Source organism: Ciconia boyciana, chromosome 15 (assembly GCF_034638445.1).
Source record: "Ciconia boyciana chromosome 15, ASM3463844v1, whole genome shotgun sequence".
Classification (NCBI taxonomy): Eukaryota; Metazoa; Chordata; class Aves; order Ciconiiformes; family Ciconiidae; genus Ciconia; species Ciconia boyciana.
In genome coordinates, this window is record NC_132948.1 from 9,437,295 (window position 1) to 9,455,524 (window position 18,230).

An 18,230-nucleotide genomic window follows, 5' to 3' on the forward strand; every position below is an offset into this window, starting at 1 on the left:
CTGTGGTGTATTGTGTCGTGGTCTGTCTCACTTTTCCCTCAAGGCTGCCCATGTATGCTTCACTGTGCAGGTGGCTTTGCTCAGAAGCCTCCTCCCAACCCCCGTTATTTTGGAAAAGAAGAGGGGGGGAAAAAAAAAAGAAGAGGGGGGAAAAAAAAAAAGAAGAGGGGGAAAAAAAAAAGAAGAGGGGGAAAAAAAGAAGAGGGGGGGAAAAAAAAGAAGGGGGGGAAAGAAGAGGGGGGGGAAAGAAGGGGGGGGGGAAAAGAAGAAGAGGGGGGAAAAAGAAGAGGGGGGGGGGAAAGCACAAGCAGCAAAACATGGGAAGAGGTAGAGTGACTCTTTGCCCAGCTCCTCTGACTTACTCCTCCTGTAAAGAAATAGCACTCCTGTTGGTTTCAAGGTCTTCCACATTGCCTTAGAGAAGAAGCAGGGTTTCTATTATATGCTATAAAAGCAAAGCCCTAGAAAAGTACAGTCAAATAATTGTCCTCTCCCACTCCCCCCAAAGTTAGCCCAGTACGTACCCATGACCCAAGATAGCTTTTGAAGGTATAACAAATCATCTTTCCATTAATATTTTTATTAATGCAGCTTCACTTGCTCGCTCTGTTGCATTTTCCATAATGTGATGCTGGTTCTCCTCCCTAACCCCCAGGAACGTACAGCACCAGATCTCGCCCCAGCTCTGCTCCTTGGCCAGCCCATGCGCTGGACCCCCGGCACTCAATGGCACTGCGCTGGCTGCTCCATTTCTGCCTGACACAAGGACCACGCGCCAGCCACACAGAGCTGCAGCACTTCTGATCTGCGAGGCACTGCTGAGTGTCACCCACCAGACGGAAGGAAAGTGGCACTGCAGCTGGCTGGTGAAAAATAAACCATGGGAGAGTGGGTCATTAGTTCACCTGATTAATACCATGCTTCCGAGTATCACACCTCTTGTTTACAGTTCATTTGGTCCCTTGACTCTTCACGTTTTCTAGGCCGCAAGATAACCCACTTTTCTATTTAAGCACTTGGAGAGAACAACAACACAACATGCTTAGTCCCAAGATTTAAGCAGTGCTGACAGGAGGAAAAGCATGCCAACTATGTTATATTGTTTATACCTGCCTGCACAAACAGGAAACTTTATCTTCGTATTACGACTGAAATAACTGAATACATTTATGAGATCCTCAGAAACACACAGTTAGGATTAGCACAATATAGCTGAAGAGAGAAAGGATACAGAGAAAATAAGCATATTTTAGGCCTCTAGATGACAAATTATCAGCAACAATTGAGTATATTTTATTTCATTAAAGTATTTTATATCTAAATAAGTGATATACAATATCCAATGTTTAAAATGCTTGAGGTAAATGCATAATACCATTAGTATAAATAAGGGATAAAAAACAAATTCTAAGTGCACTCTTAATGTTTAGATCCATGTGTTTGCATCTGGTTACTGCCCTGGTACACAGTTAGGAGCCTATGCCCAAGGTGTAACTTTCATGACCATTTCCACCGCTGGAAAATGAGAGAAACATACTCGATATCACGGCTTAAAGTGCAGAAAATAGTCAGAAAAGGAGCTGTAACAACAGCGCCATTAGCTCAGAACCTACCAGCTTGAGAAAGTTAAAAATAAGGTTGTCCCACTAGCTTCTAAGTCTGTATTTCTTAAACAAAACAAAAAACCCCCCACTTCTCTGTCACTTTGTAAAAGGTCCACAAAATAAAGAGAAAGTCAGCTACTTATTCAGGACAGCAAGTAATTTTACAAAACAAACTTGGAAAATATATTTTCTGGACTTCCATTCAGAATAACATTGTAACTTTTAAATACACAATTTACGGACAGAAGCGTAATTTTTAAGCCTGACAGCACCCTTTCAACCATTTGCTCTAGTGTGAATATTGAGTCAGGTTTTCTTCCTTTACCGAGGGTTTTTAAGAGTCTCTTTTTCTCAAGGCAGGACTAGTATTCCAGTAAAGGATGGGAAAATACATTGTGTCTACTACCAAGATTTTGTGTTTTGGAATGCTGCTTCGTTAATGCCTTTACTAACATAATCCTTCCAGTGCTCCATGAATGAACACCTGTGGGACTGTAGGCACAATTCTCACCATCAGCAGATTTACATCAGTAATAGAATATACTTGAAGCATAATGTAATGGCAGAGCTAGAGAAAATCCAGTTTGGCATCTGTATGCCAGAATGACTTGTGAAAAAGGCAAGTGGAAAGCTGTTTTCTGCTTGTGAACCAAGAATGCTGCTGAAAAAAAAAAAGCCCAGGAGTTTTTTTATAGTTATTTTTCAGAAGACAAACACACCACAGGTAACCTTGTCAACACTTTCCACTGCGGTGGTGCTGACATGAGAAATCAGTCCCATTCGCTTCACGAGGCTGCTTCAGTAGTAAACGCACTCTGCCACTAACTCTGTAGGCACACCCTACAGTTTGTAAATATGTCGGGATAACCTGAGACGGAGGTTGGGTGTAAGAGACCCTGTTCAGCCCAGGCTCAGTCAGCTCCACTGTGTTGTCATGTTCACTCCTGTCTAATTTCAAAATCCCAGGTTTATATATTCCACAGTGTTATAGCTACGGTAGGGGAGTCAATTTTCGTTCCATTAGACTTGAAACCTGCCTCGGTTTGTGTTCAAAAAACAGCTTTTACCCATTAAAGCCCAAAGCTGCTCCACAGAAGAACTGCATTCCAAAAAATTCCACTTCTAGACATAGCTAGAATTACTGAAGCAGCCCAGGACAACTGCAGCAATCTTTCTTGGACAAACCTCTTAGATAAGAGACCAAATGGAAGTTTTTGCTTAAAGAGGAAATAAAAAAACCAACACAGTAGCTTCGCTGTCACAGATGTGTGTGTCTGAAAGTAAGCAGCAATATTAATTACAAATCACCTATTTTCATAAATAAACCTACATAGAGAAAAGTAGTCTTCCAGATGCTTTGGAAGCAAAAAATGTATAACAAGTTATTAAATACAACACTTCAGCAAGGAGAAGACTTTTTCTAAACAAGGAAGACCAAGGCATAGCTAATTACTTGGGAATCCAAAGCAGAGAAAGCACCTTTTGCTGCTTGTATCTGAGGATTTATTAAAAATATATTTTTAATATAAAAGTACAAAATAATTACTACTTTGGCTTGGAAAAACACAGCAGTGGTTCAGATTTTCAAGCAAAAAAATTATCCAGTGATAAATTCCATCTAGTTCCTTCTTTTTAAAAAAAGATTCCTAAATGGGAAACAGGCAAATGTGCTGGCTCGTGAGAACTTTAAAACAGTTATTGCTTTTATTTTCTTCCAAAGAAGAGTAGAGTAGAGTCTCATTCCTACTCATGTGGCCATACCACATCGCAGTAAGACTAGTCATGGGTGTTTAGCGAGTTATAAAAATGTGTAACTGCCACAGGAAAAAGGCGCTGGAGAAATCAGTAAAGTAATAATTACTTGGCAGCAAAACATACTGGGGAAAGTGGTGGGAAAGCTTTCACTTCTACCATCTGTCAGGCTTTCCAGAGAACAGCGCTAGCACTGAAACCGAGTGCTAATTGCTGCACATCCCAAGTAATTTGTATCATGCCATGCAATATGGATCGGACAAGCAGTATCTTCTAGTAAATGCCAACATCAAATAAAGAGAAAAAAATGCTTCTCTATCCATCCCTAAAATATAAAATTTACAGTCTTATTTTCCATGTATTTATACAGCCACCATTCAGCATTAACAAGAAGCAATCTAGACAGTGCTCACAAGAGGGAGGATGCACGTGCAGTGCAAGCATACCCCACCATCCATTCCTTCAGATGTCAGATAGCCAAAATTTTATGAAAGGAATAACATTTTTTTTCTCTCTAAAGGGTTAGAACAACATTTATAATCTCTCTCTAAACAGTAATCAACAGTTTGACCAGTTCATCCACAGGGGAGTCAACATAACAAGGCAGAAGCAGAATAGTGGGTTTATTTTCTTTAAGTACAGGTTTATGCAAAATGGGTAACAGCTGAGGAGATAGTATCACCTCTGTGATCCAGCTGATCCTGGAGCCGTGCAAATTCAGCAAGTTCATTCAGTTCTTGAAATTGCCTGTCTGTTTTATGGCTCACCAGTGACCTGTAGAAGTGGACTGCAAACACAATGAAAATCAATCCAAAGGGAACCATGATAGATGTTGACGCAATGGCTGCTGCCTGTCCTGATGTGATGGTAGAACTGTTGCTCTGCAGTGGATTATCAGGTTTCTTCTTTAAAGGAAGAAACTTCACCCAACACAGCAGCACCACCTCTGCAAGAAAGAGCAAAGTCCCAATGACAGTAGAAAACGCCCATGCAAGCTCAATGTGCCGATGCATACGCTCATGAGGAGATTCCTTTACAGAGTTGAGATTATGCACATTGCTAACGGCCTCTATATTTGGAAGAATGCAGGTACTTATCATGAGTGCAAAAAGGTGAACTGCAACAAGGACAGTAGTACAGGCACTGAAGGCTATCAAGAGACCTTGAGGGTAGTCATGTTCTGCATCTAGCTGAACTTCTACCATAGCCACCTGAAAAGGAAAGAGAGAGATGCAATTACCTACATTACATATTTTAATTTTAAATCATGTTTCCGGAAGATCATCTCATCCAAACAAAATAATACTCTACATTTAATTTTCTCTTCATGTCAACCTGCACCCTTTTCATTAGGTCCAAATTTATATCTGAGCTATCAAGCAAAGGCCACTGTTTTCATACTTACTGTTCTGTTGTAGAGCAAACCATCAATACGCACAAAAGCGATTAACAGCACAACCACCTTGCCACCTCCAGCTCATCCCAGTAAAACATTTCTTCTTTCCTGTGTTATATTGTAGAGGCAGCTTTTGATCTTTCACTATAGATTATAAATTTTGCTGGGTATCAGGAAATGTTGTGTGTCACATATATATGTAGAATGAGCACCGTATGAAGTCTTTTCAAGTAAGTATCTATAACATGAAAGCCTGTGAAGGCAGCAGACTGCCCATCACAATCTTGCTGGCCCTTTCTCCTTGGTATTTGTTTTTAAGGTCTGAAGAGCAGGAGCCTTTCATTAGAAAGGCTTTCCCACCTTTCCATGGGGCTCTCAGCTATATTCTTTCACTCAAAATAAGTATTTCAGCAGACTCTAGAACACAGATTCAAAACATGAAAGTCTCCACAATGTCCATGGCAGCCAAACAGGCCTGTTAGAGGCTGGAGGAAAGACAAATAGTCTCCCAGAAGAGATAATATAGAGTGCTCCCAGACATCACTAGCTACTCTTACTCTGGAAGCTGTGTCTAGCCTCGTCTCTGGGTGAGCACTGCTATCTCATGAAGACGCTCCAAGGTCTAGTCCTCCACTATCGTATGCAGCCATGCCCTTTTATAAACTTAGATCTCCAAGCATGCCTGTGCTTAAGGAGCAGAACTTAGCATTAAATAACAGCACTAGGAAACTCATAAACCCAGCTCAAATATTTTCGAGAAAGAAAATGAACTACAATGCCTTTTAACAGTTTTTAAAACTGTCAGGTGGTTTTATGCATGTGCAATTGATGAGTGACATTAATCCCAGCAGCTCTCTTGAAAAATAATATTTCCTGATAAATTTGCCTTTCAGACAAAGCACAGTTCCAAAGAGGGAATAATGCAACAATGTCTCTGTTTACTGCTCTTTCTCAAAGGATTTCATTAAATAGACAAAATATGTTTAAAATGCAGAGAAAAAAATCTAACAGCAATCTTAAATATAAACACATGTACACCATATAAGGGAGAGGCAGAGGCTGCCATTCAGCACTGTTCAGCCTGATCCACACCAGCCCTTTCTGCACCTTGGCTGCCCACTCTTATCCTTTGTTGAAATGACTCAAGTTGCTAGCCCAGCGAAAGCTAACCTGGTTAAGATGTGGTGATCTTCTGCTAGCCTAGTGAGCTGAGCTGTTTCTGCAATCCTCTGATGAACAACAAAGCTGGCACAGGCCTGTGTAACTGAGGAGGAAGCAGTTGTACCAGGACCTCAGACTCTTGGTAGCACTAAGCTATGAGCCTAGCTCTTCTGTAACATACCAGTTTGCCCTCAAAAAGACCATGAAACCAGTTCACACAACACAGTGCCTGAAACAAATCAGCTCTTTTGAGTCCCACCAATACATGTTTAGCCCATTACCACATGCCATTATTAACGGGTTAGACAGTACTCGGCCTACAGCATACATTTCAAACACCTCCATTCTCATTGAGCTGATATGAAGATTTCATGCAGTGTGGGTAATATGGATGCAGGGAGACATAGAAACTAGGACCCAAAGACAGCTGCAAAAATAGTAAGAACATTCAAACCCCACTATTTTACAAGAGGTGAGCCAAACTACACCTAGTCTGGCATCCCATCTTCTTACACTCCCAGAACCAGCATGTTCCAGGACACCAGAAGGCTTAACCGCTAACGCATCAAATACATTAAGCCAACCGAGGGTTTTGCTCAGACATGTTTCAACAGGCATTCAAGGCCATTTGCCAAGATTTTAATTCCTTTATTGAAAGCTTGTATCGTCATAAGCCTAACCATCCAGCCAACTAGCAAGCAGTTTCCAAGTGTTATAAGAAACTCAACAAGAAATTGTATTAATGCATACATAACTCTTGCTCAAAGATTTTAAAATACCATTTCTCAACCGAGGGAAACTTCGCATTTGAGAGGATAAACATTTGGTCGTCAGGTCTCTCTTCTGCAGGATTGCTTGCTAAGTCCCAATGTACTCGTGGGATGTTGTGCTTTCTGTGTTTTTCACAGAACAATTGCAATCCTTCACCACTGAGGATTCATTTTCATATTTATCCAAGTTTTTGCTTGTAAATTTTCTGGTGTATGTCTAGACTCAAACCATCCAGCATGGCAAGACATTTTAATCCTTTATCCTACTACTTACTGTGTTAACATAACCATGACACTAAAGAGCTTCATAAGATGAAGACTTTATTTTATTTTAAGAACCAATGTATTTAATTTGCTAAATGCTGAAGACATTTTATGTTTCCATTAATCAATGTCTCCATGTAATAATGATATCAAGCATCTGATTTTGAAATTCAGTCAGCCTCTCTTAATTCCAACATACCAGCTGTCCTGAAGCTATTCTTCCAATTTCAACAGAGCATCAAGAAGAAATCTTTCCTTCCTATTCTTAGCCTAGCCTGAGCTAAAAAGAAATGCTAAATAATTACATTTAATCTAAATGTACCTATCTCTGATTTGGCTATAATTATATGCATGATCAAAACAAAACCTTGCAAGAAACCAGCTTAATTTAGGCAGCATTCAGATAGTCAGATAGCTCTGTGCCTAGATAACCACTGACAGAATCATAGGGACAACTAACTATTAAAAGGAGACATCCAGTCCAGGAATCTAAGTTTTCCTGGGTTAAAAAGACTTCATTTTAACATTGCTGGGTGTTTCCCTAAAAGAGTGACCCCCAGGAGTACCTACAACCATTATACACTGACAGGATAGCTTAAACCCAAGTTCAAGCTACACAAGCAAGGCTTCAGTTTATATGGCTGACAAATACATTAACACAGACTTGTTTTGCACAGGAAGCTTGTTGGGTAGGTAGGCCCCAAATCATCTCTCAGAAGAAGAGTTTTCCGAAATCCAGCAAGGCTGTAGCTGTTACTTAAGACTTGTCAAAGTTTACCCCAGGAGCAGGAAGGGTGAACTTCCTTCAGCTCAAATCATACCATGCAATTACTTACTGTAATTCCAAGTGTACTCTCTCTATAAGAATAATTGTGGGTAGCATCAACATCACTTGAAAGGTAGCCTAAGTGCAAGTCTTCTAACACGTGCAAAATAAGCTGGCAGCCGACTAGCCATACACACTGCCAATTGTTCCCAGTTTGAGATGCTAAGAAGGTGCAAATAAGGCAGAAGCAGGGCAGTTGGCCATCCAAACCTTGAAGCCTCGTTGTACACCTTCACATGGCTGAGAGCTGCTGGAGGGAGGCCACATACCGCAAAGCACCAAGGGGAGGGCAAGCTCCTAGAGGAGACTCCTAGAAAAGACCAGGACATCCCACGGGGCGAGGGGTGCATGCCTGGGCCAGTTTCAGCATCTTCTCCCAAGTCAGTCCCTCCCACAGTAGTTTTCATGCCAGCACAGCCCTGATGCTAAACACCAAGGGAGCCTGGTGTTAGGAATGACACTTGAAGTTGCTTAAGTCTTACTTGGCTATCCTGCCAACAAGCAATATGACCTCCTCTCCATGAGAGGAGGCTGGAACCAAAGGGAAGAGTACTAGCTGCATCAACTGCTGGGCCAGGAAATATCCTACACCAAAGTAAGTAACAGAAATGCTAAAAGGGAGACAATATCCGCCTGCTTTGAGGGAAAGCATCGCAATTTACCCGCTTGGGAGACTATAGCAGCTGGAAAAATATTTCTGTTGATGCGGAAGGGATCACGGCTTTGTAGGCTCAGCCCTCCAAAGGATGAGTGTAAGAGACCTCCACTTTGAACATTCAGGGTATACTTACAAGACAGACACATTAGGTACAGCTCCACAACACACTGACAACTCTCTGCAGACCACAAGTTCTCCAGCAAGGGAGTTCGATCATTTTCTAAAACCGACCAGTGACAAAATGTGATAGAAGCTAGACAGTATGTGCATAAGAAACAAAAGACAAGAGTTTTTCATGGGTTCACAGACAGGACAGGAAAAAATTATGCTGAAGCTAACTAGCTGGACAGGCACCCCCGTAAGCAAAGAAAAAATGCACTAAGTTGCAGTTGTAACTGACACTGGTGTTAGAAACTGTAAAAGCAGGAGTGGGGGAAGCAAGAAAACACTTCTCTTTCCCGTTCATTCAGGATGAATAGATACTTCAGAACTCACTGCAAATTGAGACTTTTGGGGACGTTGTAGGATGCAGAATGCCTGAAGGATTTCAAAGTGTACTGAGGTTGATGGAAAGCCTCCAGGGGGGCACAGCAAAAGCCTCCTTGTGTTCATGCCTGGCAGAGTAACTCCAGCTTGACCCATAAGTGAAAAATCAGTTCATGTTTTCTGTCTCCTCAAACTGTCAAGGAAGCTAATTTGGGAACCCTTTCACTGTAAACTAGCAGAAAAACTGCCAACTCTTTTCAGTTGCAAGTCTCTGTTATTTACTTCCTGGGCCAAGCTTGAGCCAGGCACCTAAAACAAAAAGCTGCATTTTTCATTATGAGGCCCCGTGCCTGTTTTCAAACAGTGATGCAAAGCATCAGAAGCTCTTCTCTTCTTTGCTCATGCTGCAATTTCAAAATGCACAGATCACAACTGCTCTTGTAAGGTAACACTTGCAAAAACAGGACCCCTGTGAGCTCATCCGGTATGATCCAAACCCATACGAAGCCCAAACTCATAGGTACACGCTGACGTTCCATGCAGGAGGATGTTTTCCTGTGTCCTCTATTAGGTTTCTACGCTGGTTGAGAAGACCGGCCCCTCAGGGGAGGAACTGTCATTGATGTCTGCATAGTATCCAATACAACATTTTTCAGCACCTTTTCCTTCACCACTTTCAAAGCTTCTTTGAACACTTGCTGCATGATTTCTACTGTGCAGCTACCGTGCTGCAAGCACCCTGCCTTGCTGCATAAACATAGAATAATGTAGGTCGGAAGACACCTCAAGAAGTCATCTGGTTTAATCCCTGGCTCAAAGCAGAGCTAACTTTAACTTCAGATCATCCTACAGATATGACTGACAGATTTGCTACAGCCCCTGACAAAGCTGTAAATCTGAAATACAGCTTCTTGACAAAATTAAAGAACTCTCGTGATGTTAGGATGCAGGACTGGGGTTCTCATAAGCCTAAAGAAGGTGGGCATCCAGATGTTTTCAAAGACAACTGAATTTGGGCACACAATAATGTTAAGGCTTCTGACAGCCCTGGATTTCAGAGTCAAGGCAGCCTGAATACTATCATATTGCAAGAAACTTAACAACTTGCCCTCCAGAAGAATCTGCATTTCCATTTTGTTTAATGTTTAATATCCTGAAATAAGTTCATTTCACTTGTGCATAATGCTTCCATGTCTTATTAGATCAGAGTGGCTTAAAAGAAGCTCCTGCTTTTAAATGAAAATCAAAATCCTGAATGCTCTGAAAGTTTCTATCCGTACAAGAGGTTTTACACAGTGCCTCTGACTAATATTGACTCCACCACTTTGCAAGAAGTGAGCTGTGATACTCTAATAAAACAATTTTCACAAGCAATAACAATTAATATAAAGAACCAGCCACATACGCAGCTGCAAATGAAGCTCATATTGCTACTGAAATGCAGGATAAGCAACTGTCCTGGTTTGTCACTTGTTCATTTTTACCACAGCAGGACAGAAATTAATGACTTGCTTCAAATTTTAGCATTATTCCCCAGATTTATAAGCTACTAGACAGTATGTTGGCTTTACTCAGCTTTCTGACTTAATCACAGGCTTGCATCTTTTTCAGAATCAGTAGCCACTGCTGTAAAGGAAATAAAATGCCTTATCTCAAGTAAATCTGTATTACCTATGAGCTATTTGTAGATTAGTTCCTCTCCTCCCCTTCCCCACCAAAGATGACTCTGAGCCCTGGTTGGGAGGAATATAACACGGGCTGGGAGTCTGCGCTCTAACTGCCATACTATCTCTCATGGTATCAAATACTAGCATTAACACACAGCTGCGAGTTACGATTGAGTTCAACGTGCCATGGAGAGAGAGTTTCAAAACGGACAGAGCCACAGCTAATTCAAACTCCTTGCCGCTTCCCCACTAGACACCTGATTTTCACTAAATACATTCTGTAACCAGGAGGATGCAGTCAACAACCACTGATGGCCCTGCAATGGGACGGCTGTAGATTTGTCTCCCATACCTCACAAGACGCTATGTGACCAGCCTAGAGCTCCAATCACAAGTACTCTCCTGTCCTGTGTATCTGACACATTCAGACAAGAATCACAGAGCAAGAAACCAATCATATTAAAAATTACTAGGTTTAAATATAGACCTCATAATGACCCCTTTAATGAAATACTTCAAGGAATGCTGGCTCTCGGTATGACCACGTTCCTACTATGTCTATTGCTCATCCAGTTAGCTGCCTTGCAGACTGTAACAAGCAAAACCCCTTCAGAAAGGACAAGGTCAGCTTCAAACATCAGTCTTAAAGACACCAACCACCCTTTATTGAACACGAGTCTAGAGTTATCTGTATACCCTTGAATGATTGTTCTCACCTCCTCTTCCCTGGCCACAGCTACCATTCCTAAACAGGAAACTGATTAAGAGGACAGGACAATTTTTATGCAGTCTAGCATGTCAGGAATGGCTTAAAAGAAAGCTGTGTTGATCAAACATCACGGTTGCATTTTGTAAGGGTCCATCCACACAGTGAGAGGAGGATGCGAGTCTTACCCAGACAAGTGTATCAGTGCTACAACACCTTCACCTCACTGGAACAATACGCACCAAGGCAAAATTGCACACAGTGATCACTAAAATATTTTAATCAACACCTATCTGCAGAAATATTTTCTTACCTTCACTTGTTGCAGCTAGGACTAGACTTGACTACATCTAGTTAGCCATACAATTACATGTGCAAGTGACTCTTCACAGCACATGCCACTCTTAGCAGGAAAAAAAACTCCACGCACATAGAAGTAGTTTCTCCAAGTCTTGAAGCCCACATCACAAGGTTAGTTCAATAACAAATCCTATCTTCCACCCCACTGCTTGTCTATGCATGGGACCACAGGGGGAAGTCAAGAATGAGACGGGTGTCATGGCATCACTGGAAATTAGCACTCCTCTGGCTGTCTCCTCAGCTCCCAAGTCAGTCGGTCTCTGTTTTCCTGACAGTACTATTAACTTCCAGAGACAGAGGCGCAGAGCCAGGCTCTCACAGAGTGTCTGCACCATTCATTAAGAGTTATAAACAACTCATAGAAAGACTCTGTATGAGCCAGAATCAGTCACCAGAAATTAAAAATGGGATTTAATTTTATTTTGCTAGTAAACATGAAAAGGCAATACCCATATAATTGGAGCAAATGAGAAGGTAGTATCTCTACACAGTGTTACATACAATAAATCTATTAAATAAGTACAAGGTCAGATTAGACATCACCACAGGAAGAATAAACAGTGGCTCAGTATCACCTTTACATCCTCCAAACTACGGCAGCCACAAGCAGCCACTCACGGATGCCCCAAGAGAGAGAACGGTAAGAGCCCCAAGTACTCCACGCTGCCTGCCTTGCTTGTCTACAGCCTTGAGACAGGGATGCTCAAAAGAGCAACAAACCGTCACTTTCCATGACTGGAATAGAAAAAACCTTTTATATGGGGGAAGCTTCTTCAGAGCACAGTGCTAACCTGTAAGTGCAATAGCGATATAAAAGGTAAGTGGCAGCAGAAGCCATGAAACTGGGCCTGTAACACTTTGCTGCAGGTTACAAAATGCAGCTGTTGCATGTTATTCTACCAGCAATCCAGTCAAATACAGCTAAAACAGCTTCTAGAGTATCTTGTACAGCACTGACAGCAGCGGGGGCCTGAGTCCTACCTAGCATTACTTCAACATCAACTGATATTATGGAAATCAGTTTCATAAATATTTATCAGTGCAGTCAGTCTTTTACAGAACACGACTGAAGCTGTCTTCAGAAGACTGTATTGGCTATATTTCAAAGGCAAGAGTTGACATTTCTTTGATGATATTCAATATTTGAAGCGTATATATTACCATCTAGACAACAGTCTAGCCAGCTTGAATCATTAGAGGTATTTAAAAGAAAACTGTGCTGCCTGGTAAATAACGTCCTCCAAATCCTAAATATAATGAAGCCAACCATAGTGTATAATTTAGACCCCTAGTTCAGGCTCAGGTATTTTCACAAAGCTGTTAATTGGTGGAGGGAGATGATGTTTGAGTTTTCTGGTTTGATGACTGTTGGGATCTAACAACTTCCCCATAATATCTGTGACTCCAGTCTCGTGACATTGTTGTACTACTGTGAGATGCATCCCTGGTCACAAAATTATGCTAACGAGTCAGTTTAATTGTTCAAACAAAAATAACCTGCCAGCAGCAGCCTGTCTACACTGGAGCTCTTGATACTGCTACTGTACATGCAGATGAGCTAGTGCTTGCAATATTGGATACAATCTGCAAAATATTTCCAGCATTGATGAAATAAACCGGATTAAGAAGTAAAGACAGGCTTGGGGGGGGGGGGCGGAAATCATACATCCTTATCTGGGATATAACACAGAAGTGAGAAATACTTGCTGCCTCCACTAGCACATGGAAGGAATCTTCCGTTCTTTCACAGACTACACATAGCCTACAATCTACAATTTCTTTCCTTACATCTAACAATTTGGGGGATTGGTATTACTTGCTGGCCCCATAAATTGGAAAAGCATACTAAATGCAAGATTATAAGCTTCACACATATCCTCTTAGACTTATGGCACTTGATGATAGCATCCATGGAAACCTGCACAAAGTAAATGCTCAGGTTTACTCATGGGAGCTTAGCTCCAACATCAGTTTGCAATCACCAGACCCTGCAACTGTTTCTGAACATAACACACAGTGGCAAATTGTAATGTGTAGCTCTAAAACAAAACTAATTGTATAACAGGTTTTTAATCAATCTTCTCTGTGGAAGCATAACACCTTTGAGTGTGAAACCTAGCTGAGCATTTCATACTCTACACATCAGTGACCCGGGCTATCTCTTGACTTTGGCATGCATCTTTTAACCGGGGTATGCATAATCGATCTTGAGGCAGTAAACTTTGCAAAATGGCTGCAGTTATACACAAAATTAGTCCAAAATAAAGGAACAGTTTTGCGGGGATAAACTTAGCTCATACTAGAGGATGCAAGTACTGTTTAATTAAAGAGCAAGGATCAATGGGGCTGGGACGGAAACGAGCACATTCCACTCCCCGACAATTCCCATCGATTTGCTGGGTGGTCCTGGATGTGTCATTTAGGCTCTTTCTTCCTAGTGTCGATAGGGAAAACAGAGGAACAATGACACTTAATTGCTGTGTAAGCTTTAGATCCAAGACTAGATTGTACTTTAGAAGCATTTTGTTCAAATATCAGGTGCCAGAGAATCTGCTGAATTTAGTAAACAATGCATAGGCGTGACAGCAGAAAGAAGGCCCTGCTTTTCAAGGCAGAAGGACAACTTTAAAAGATCAGCAAAGTTATTCAAAAGAAATCTAAAAATACTTGAAAGTTGTCAGCTCTTCTGAAAATAGATGAGGAAGTCTCAGCTAGAGGACTATCTGCCATAGCAAAACCAACGAGGCTACAAGTTGATTTCCAGCGTGACCTTGTTAAAGGAAGAAAAAAAAGTGGAATTTTTTTGAGAGGTAACTTCCAGAAAATTAAAATACGATGAGTGTTCACATGTAACATTCCTGGCAACTAGAGATTTTGTTAATCGGAACAAAGTGGCTTTTTCCAGAAATACCCTAAACAACATAAATTCAAAAGCAGCAGTTTTCAACTGCAGGCCACTGAACTCCTAGAACTCTTCCAGAGAATCAAGAAAGAAGTAGAAGCAGCCTCACCTCATACATCCATGGGATTCTGAGAGTCCACGTAGCACATATTTAGAGAAAAGCCAAAGGGATTTAAGAGATTAAGTATGACTTTTAAATAATAGTATTTTTATTAATGCAGATGCAACCTCCCTTGGATGAAAATTTGTAAAAACCAACAAACCACAGGTTTTTTTCCATGTTCTCTCTCTCAGTGTAAAAGCCTGACTCAAGAAACCACCTAGACAAACTGCTCTGACACAGGAGAACCGGCATACAATAAGGAAAACTCATTAGCAGCAGCGGAGTATGAGCTACCAGCCTGATGCATGTTACCCAAGGAGAACCAACTCAAATATGCCGCTGCACTAACACAGTCGCCTGTCAGTCAAGCGAATAGCAGTCCACCACCCCTGAAGAGTTGTAGTCTGTTTTTAGCCATTGAAGGAGGGCAGTGACATTTATTTGACCGTCAGAAGGCTGCTGCAGACCGGCTGCTATGTTTTCAAACAGCATCCTCTAATTAGAATTCCCTCTTAAGGGGAATATATCTTACAGCCGAAAATACTCACCTCATTAAAAGCAGGGCAAAACTCAAAACAAAACAAATCAGCGCTGTACAATTCGGTATTTACAACTACGAAGCATATTTAACATGGAAGAATAAAGGGGCTCACTGCAGAGTTAGCAGCTTAGTACGTTAGAGGACTGGACATATGATGAAGCTTGCAAATTACCATATTTCAATCTATACACAGCTTGCATGTGAGATAATCAGGATTACTGGACTATTTTTCTGTATCAAACCCGAAAGCAAAAAACATACTAACAAAAAAGAGTTTTCTAAAACATGCGCAAAACTCCAAACTAAGAAATACCCAAGATTTCCTTAAAAAAAAAAATTAGAAACATCGCAACTGCAGATTACTAATGATGGATGTAATTAATCGGGGGGGAGGGGACGGTTAACTTTAATCAGCTGTTTTTTCTTAATTTATCTAAAAATAGCTCAAGTGCAACACGTGCCTTGCATCCGTTTGCACAACGTGTGCGGTCGTGGTCTGGGAAGAAGAGGGGGAGTGCGAAGTACCACAACCCTGGCAGAGCTGCGGGCTTTCCGTGCGCAGCCCACTTCGCTCTTGGCACCAGAGCGCGAAGCGAAGTGAAACACCGAAAAAACCCATGCTAACCTCCACATTTACAGCACCCTACGGTGTTTCCTGTGAAAGCAAGCGGGAGGAACGTCCCGCCGAGTGTGGTTTTCAGCATGCCGAGTATCCTCCGCAGGAAAAATGAGCAACGAGTAAAAAAATCCTGCACGAGGTATCGGAGCTATTTGGCGGAGATAAAAGCCGTGAGGCAGCTTTTAACTTGCGGCATGACAGTTCTCCACACAGAACGAGCTACCGATGCGACCCCCCGGGCTCCCCCAGCCCCTATCCTGCTGCTCCCGGGGCGGCCCCCGCGCCCTCTCCTCCTCCGGCCCGGCCGCCGCCCGGGTGCGCTGACCCCGGCTGCCCGGAGGGCTGGAGGCCGGCGCGGGCGCTCTGGGGAAGAGGCGCCGGGCCCGCCCCGCTTCCCGCCGCCCTGGGCTGCCACATGCCGGCTCAGGGGCTGCGCTCGTCTCCCTCCCGTCCGGTCCCCCCCGCGCTGCAGCCTCAGTGGAGGCAGCGAGTTCCCCGCTCAGAAAAAGGAGAAGCGGCGGCACCGCTCCCCGCACCCGGCTTCCTCCTGCCGGGGAGGCCGCGGGCCAAGGGACCCCTGCCCGCCACGCGAGGCCGGACGCTCACCATGGCGAAGCCGGAGAGCAGCGCGGAGGTGCGGCTGGAGGCTTTCAGCTTGGCGCGGCTCAGGTAGAGCTTCCGCCAGGACAGCGCCTGCATCGAGTGCTCGTTCAGGCTCATGGGCTCCGGGCGGCGGGCGGAGGAACAGAGCGGAGCGAAGCGGGAGGCACACGGCGGCAACGGCGGCTCCTTCCGGCGGCAGAGCGAGGGCACCAGCTGCGTTAACACCCCATGGCGCCCGGCGGCGGCTCCTGCCGGTGCTGGGGCCGCGCCTGCCGCCGCGGCGCTGCGAGCCTGCGCCCCGCCGCCCGCCGGGCACCGCCCCGCCGTCGCCTCATTGGGCGGCCCGGCCCGGCCCTGCCCGGCCCCCGGCCCCGCTCCTCCTCGGCCGCTTCCCGGCAGCCCTGGAGGGAGCCTGAGGGCGGGCGGGCGTCGTGCCCCAGAGGCCGCTTCCCGCCGCCGCTGTGGTGAGGGGGGGGGGCGGGCTGCGCGCTGCGCGGGGCGCGGCCTCCTCGCTGCCGCCCGTCGGGAGCCGTGAGCGAGGCCTGCCCCTGAGGGAGGTGCGACCCCGCCGCCCCCCTCAACGGGCCTGTGGAGGGCGAACCCCCGCAGCAAGGCCCGGCTGGAGCCCCGGGCGCGGCTTCCGGGTGGCTGTGGAAGCGGGGCGGCTGAGCAGTCTCAGGTTGGAGCGTAGTTGACGGGAATCGGTGGTTTCTCAGTTTTGTATTGTACGGCCCTGTCCGGCGGTGGGTGCCCTCCCGCGTAGAGCTGCCCCTTCCGCTCAGGGCAGAAAGGGATGGCGTGTCCCCCTGCTCCATCCCCACTCCTCGCTGCCTTCCCTCAGAACACAACCATAAAGCGTTTCTCAACTACTTTCATTAACCTCCCCTCCTAAAAAGCTAAAACATTTAATCTACATCTGTCCTGTGGATCTAAACCAGTCTGAGCACCCACCCTCGCTTCCAATTAAAATTGATACACCTAACCGTTTATCACATAGTTAAGGTTTTCATAACCATTTGGTATGCCCAAAGCTCCTGATAAACTCATTTTTTACCAGCAAGCAGTTGATAAAGTTGATTAAGCAGAACATTTCAACAGATACGTACGCCAGTGTTGAAAGATTTTTTTATTACCACGTTCATGAAAACTCTTTAAACCATAATTTATTTTTTCTGTGTTTTACAGAGGGAAAAATGAGGCATATAGCAGAACTCCATAGCAAATACATGGCACAGTTATGAAGATGATTTCTGAAAAGGTGAGACTTAATACAGTGCTTGTGCCACATCAAACCTGTGGGTCTGGAGAATTAAGGGATATGTAAGAAACAAACCTGTTGCTATCAATTTCTAATAAGAAAAACACAATTTTAACAATAGAAATAATACTGGACAAGGATACTTTTACTATTTACAGGCACATGGATGGTCACATAAGCTGAATCACTGCAATGCTAGTTCCATAAGAATTCAAAAGCATTGGTGATTTTCTATTGCGTTGACATTTTCCACCTTATTTACAAGTAGGAAAAATGCGGCAGGTTGTCTTTAACAGTTTTGCTTTGTTTTTCTCTTCACACCTTTCTCTGATTTGCAAAGTCGTTCATTTACTTATGCACAGTAAAGGTGATGACAATCTATACCAACATAGGTCACTTAATGCTTTTCATTTACATGGCATTCTTTTTTGAAAGACATAGTTGAAGCATCCAAGAAAAAAAATCTTAACGATTTGAAGTCTTCAGAGGCATTCCCTGAAACTACCGTTTCTTACCACGTAGATTTGATCTCATTCCCTCTCAGGAAATAAACG

General features: G+C 43.5%; 2 protein-coding genes across 3 annotated transcripts in view; one reads left to right on the top strand and one right to left on the bottom strand.

Moving 5' to 3' along the window:
• Positions 1 to 562: 562 nt before the first annotated feature.
• Positions 563 to 16,862, bottom strand: LOC140659990 (calcium release-activated calcium channel protein 1). The gene is made up of 2 exons (XM_072880329.1): positions 16,422 to 16,862; positions 563 to 4,567 (listed from the first exon to the last, which is right to left on the bottom strand). The coding sequence occupies exons 1-2, from the start codon at positions 16,533 to 16,535 to the stop codon at positions 4,001 to 4,003; spliced, it is 681 nt and encodes a 226-aa protein (XP_072736430.1). The 5' UTR covers positions 16,536 to 16,862; the 3' UTR covers positions 563 to 4,000.
• A 48-nt stretch (positions 16,863 to 16,910) lies between these two features.
• KDM2B (lysine demethylase 2B) overlaps positions 16,911 to 18,230 on the top strand; it is a 130,237-nt gene continuing 128,917 nt past the window's right edge. The window contains exons 1-2 of one of the 2 annotated variants that reach the window (XM_072880317.1): positions 16,911 to 17,097; positions 17,604 to 17,676. In XM_072880317.1, coding sequence (XP_072736418.1) covers positions 17,656 to 17,676 — 21 coding nt within the window. In that variant the 5' untranslated portion in view covers positions 16,911 to 17,097; positions 17,604 to 17,655. Of the gene's footprint in view, positions 17,098 to 17,603; positions 17,677 to 18,230 lie in introns of those variants that run through there. The other variant, XM_072880322.1, reaches the window with a different exon arrangement.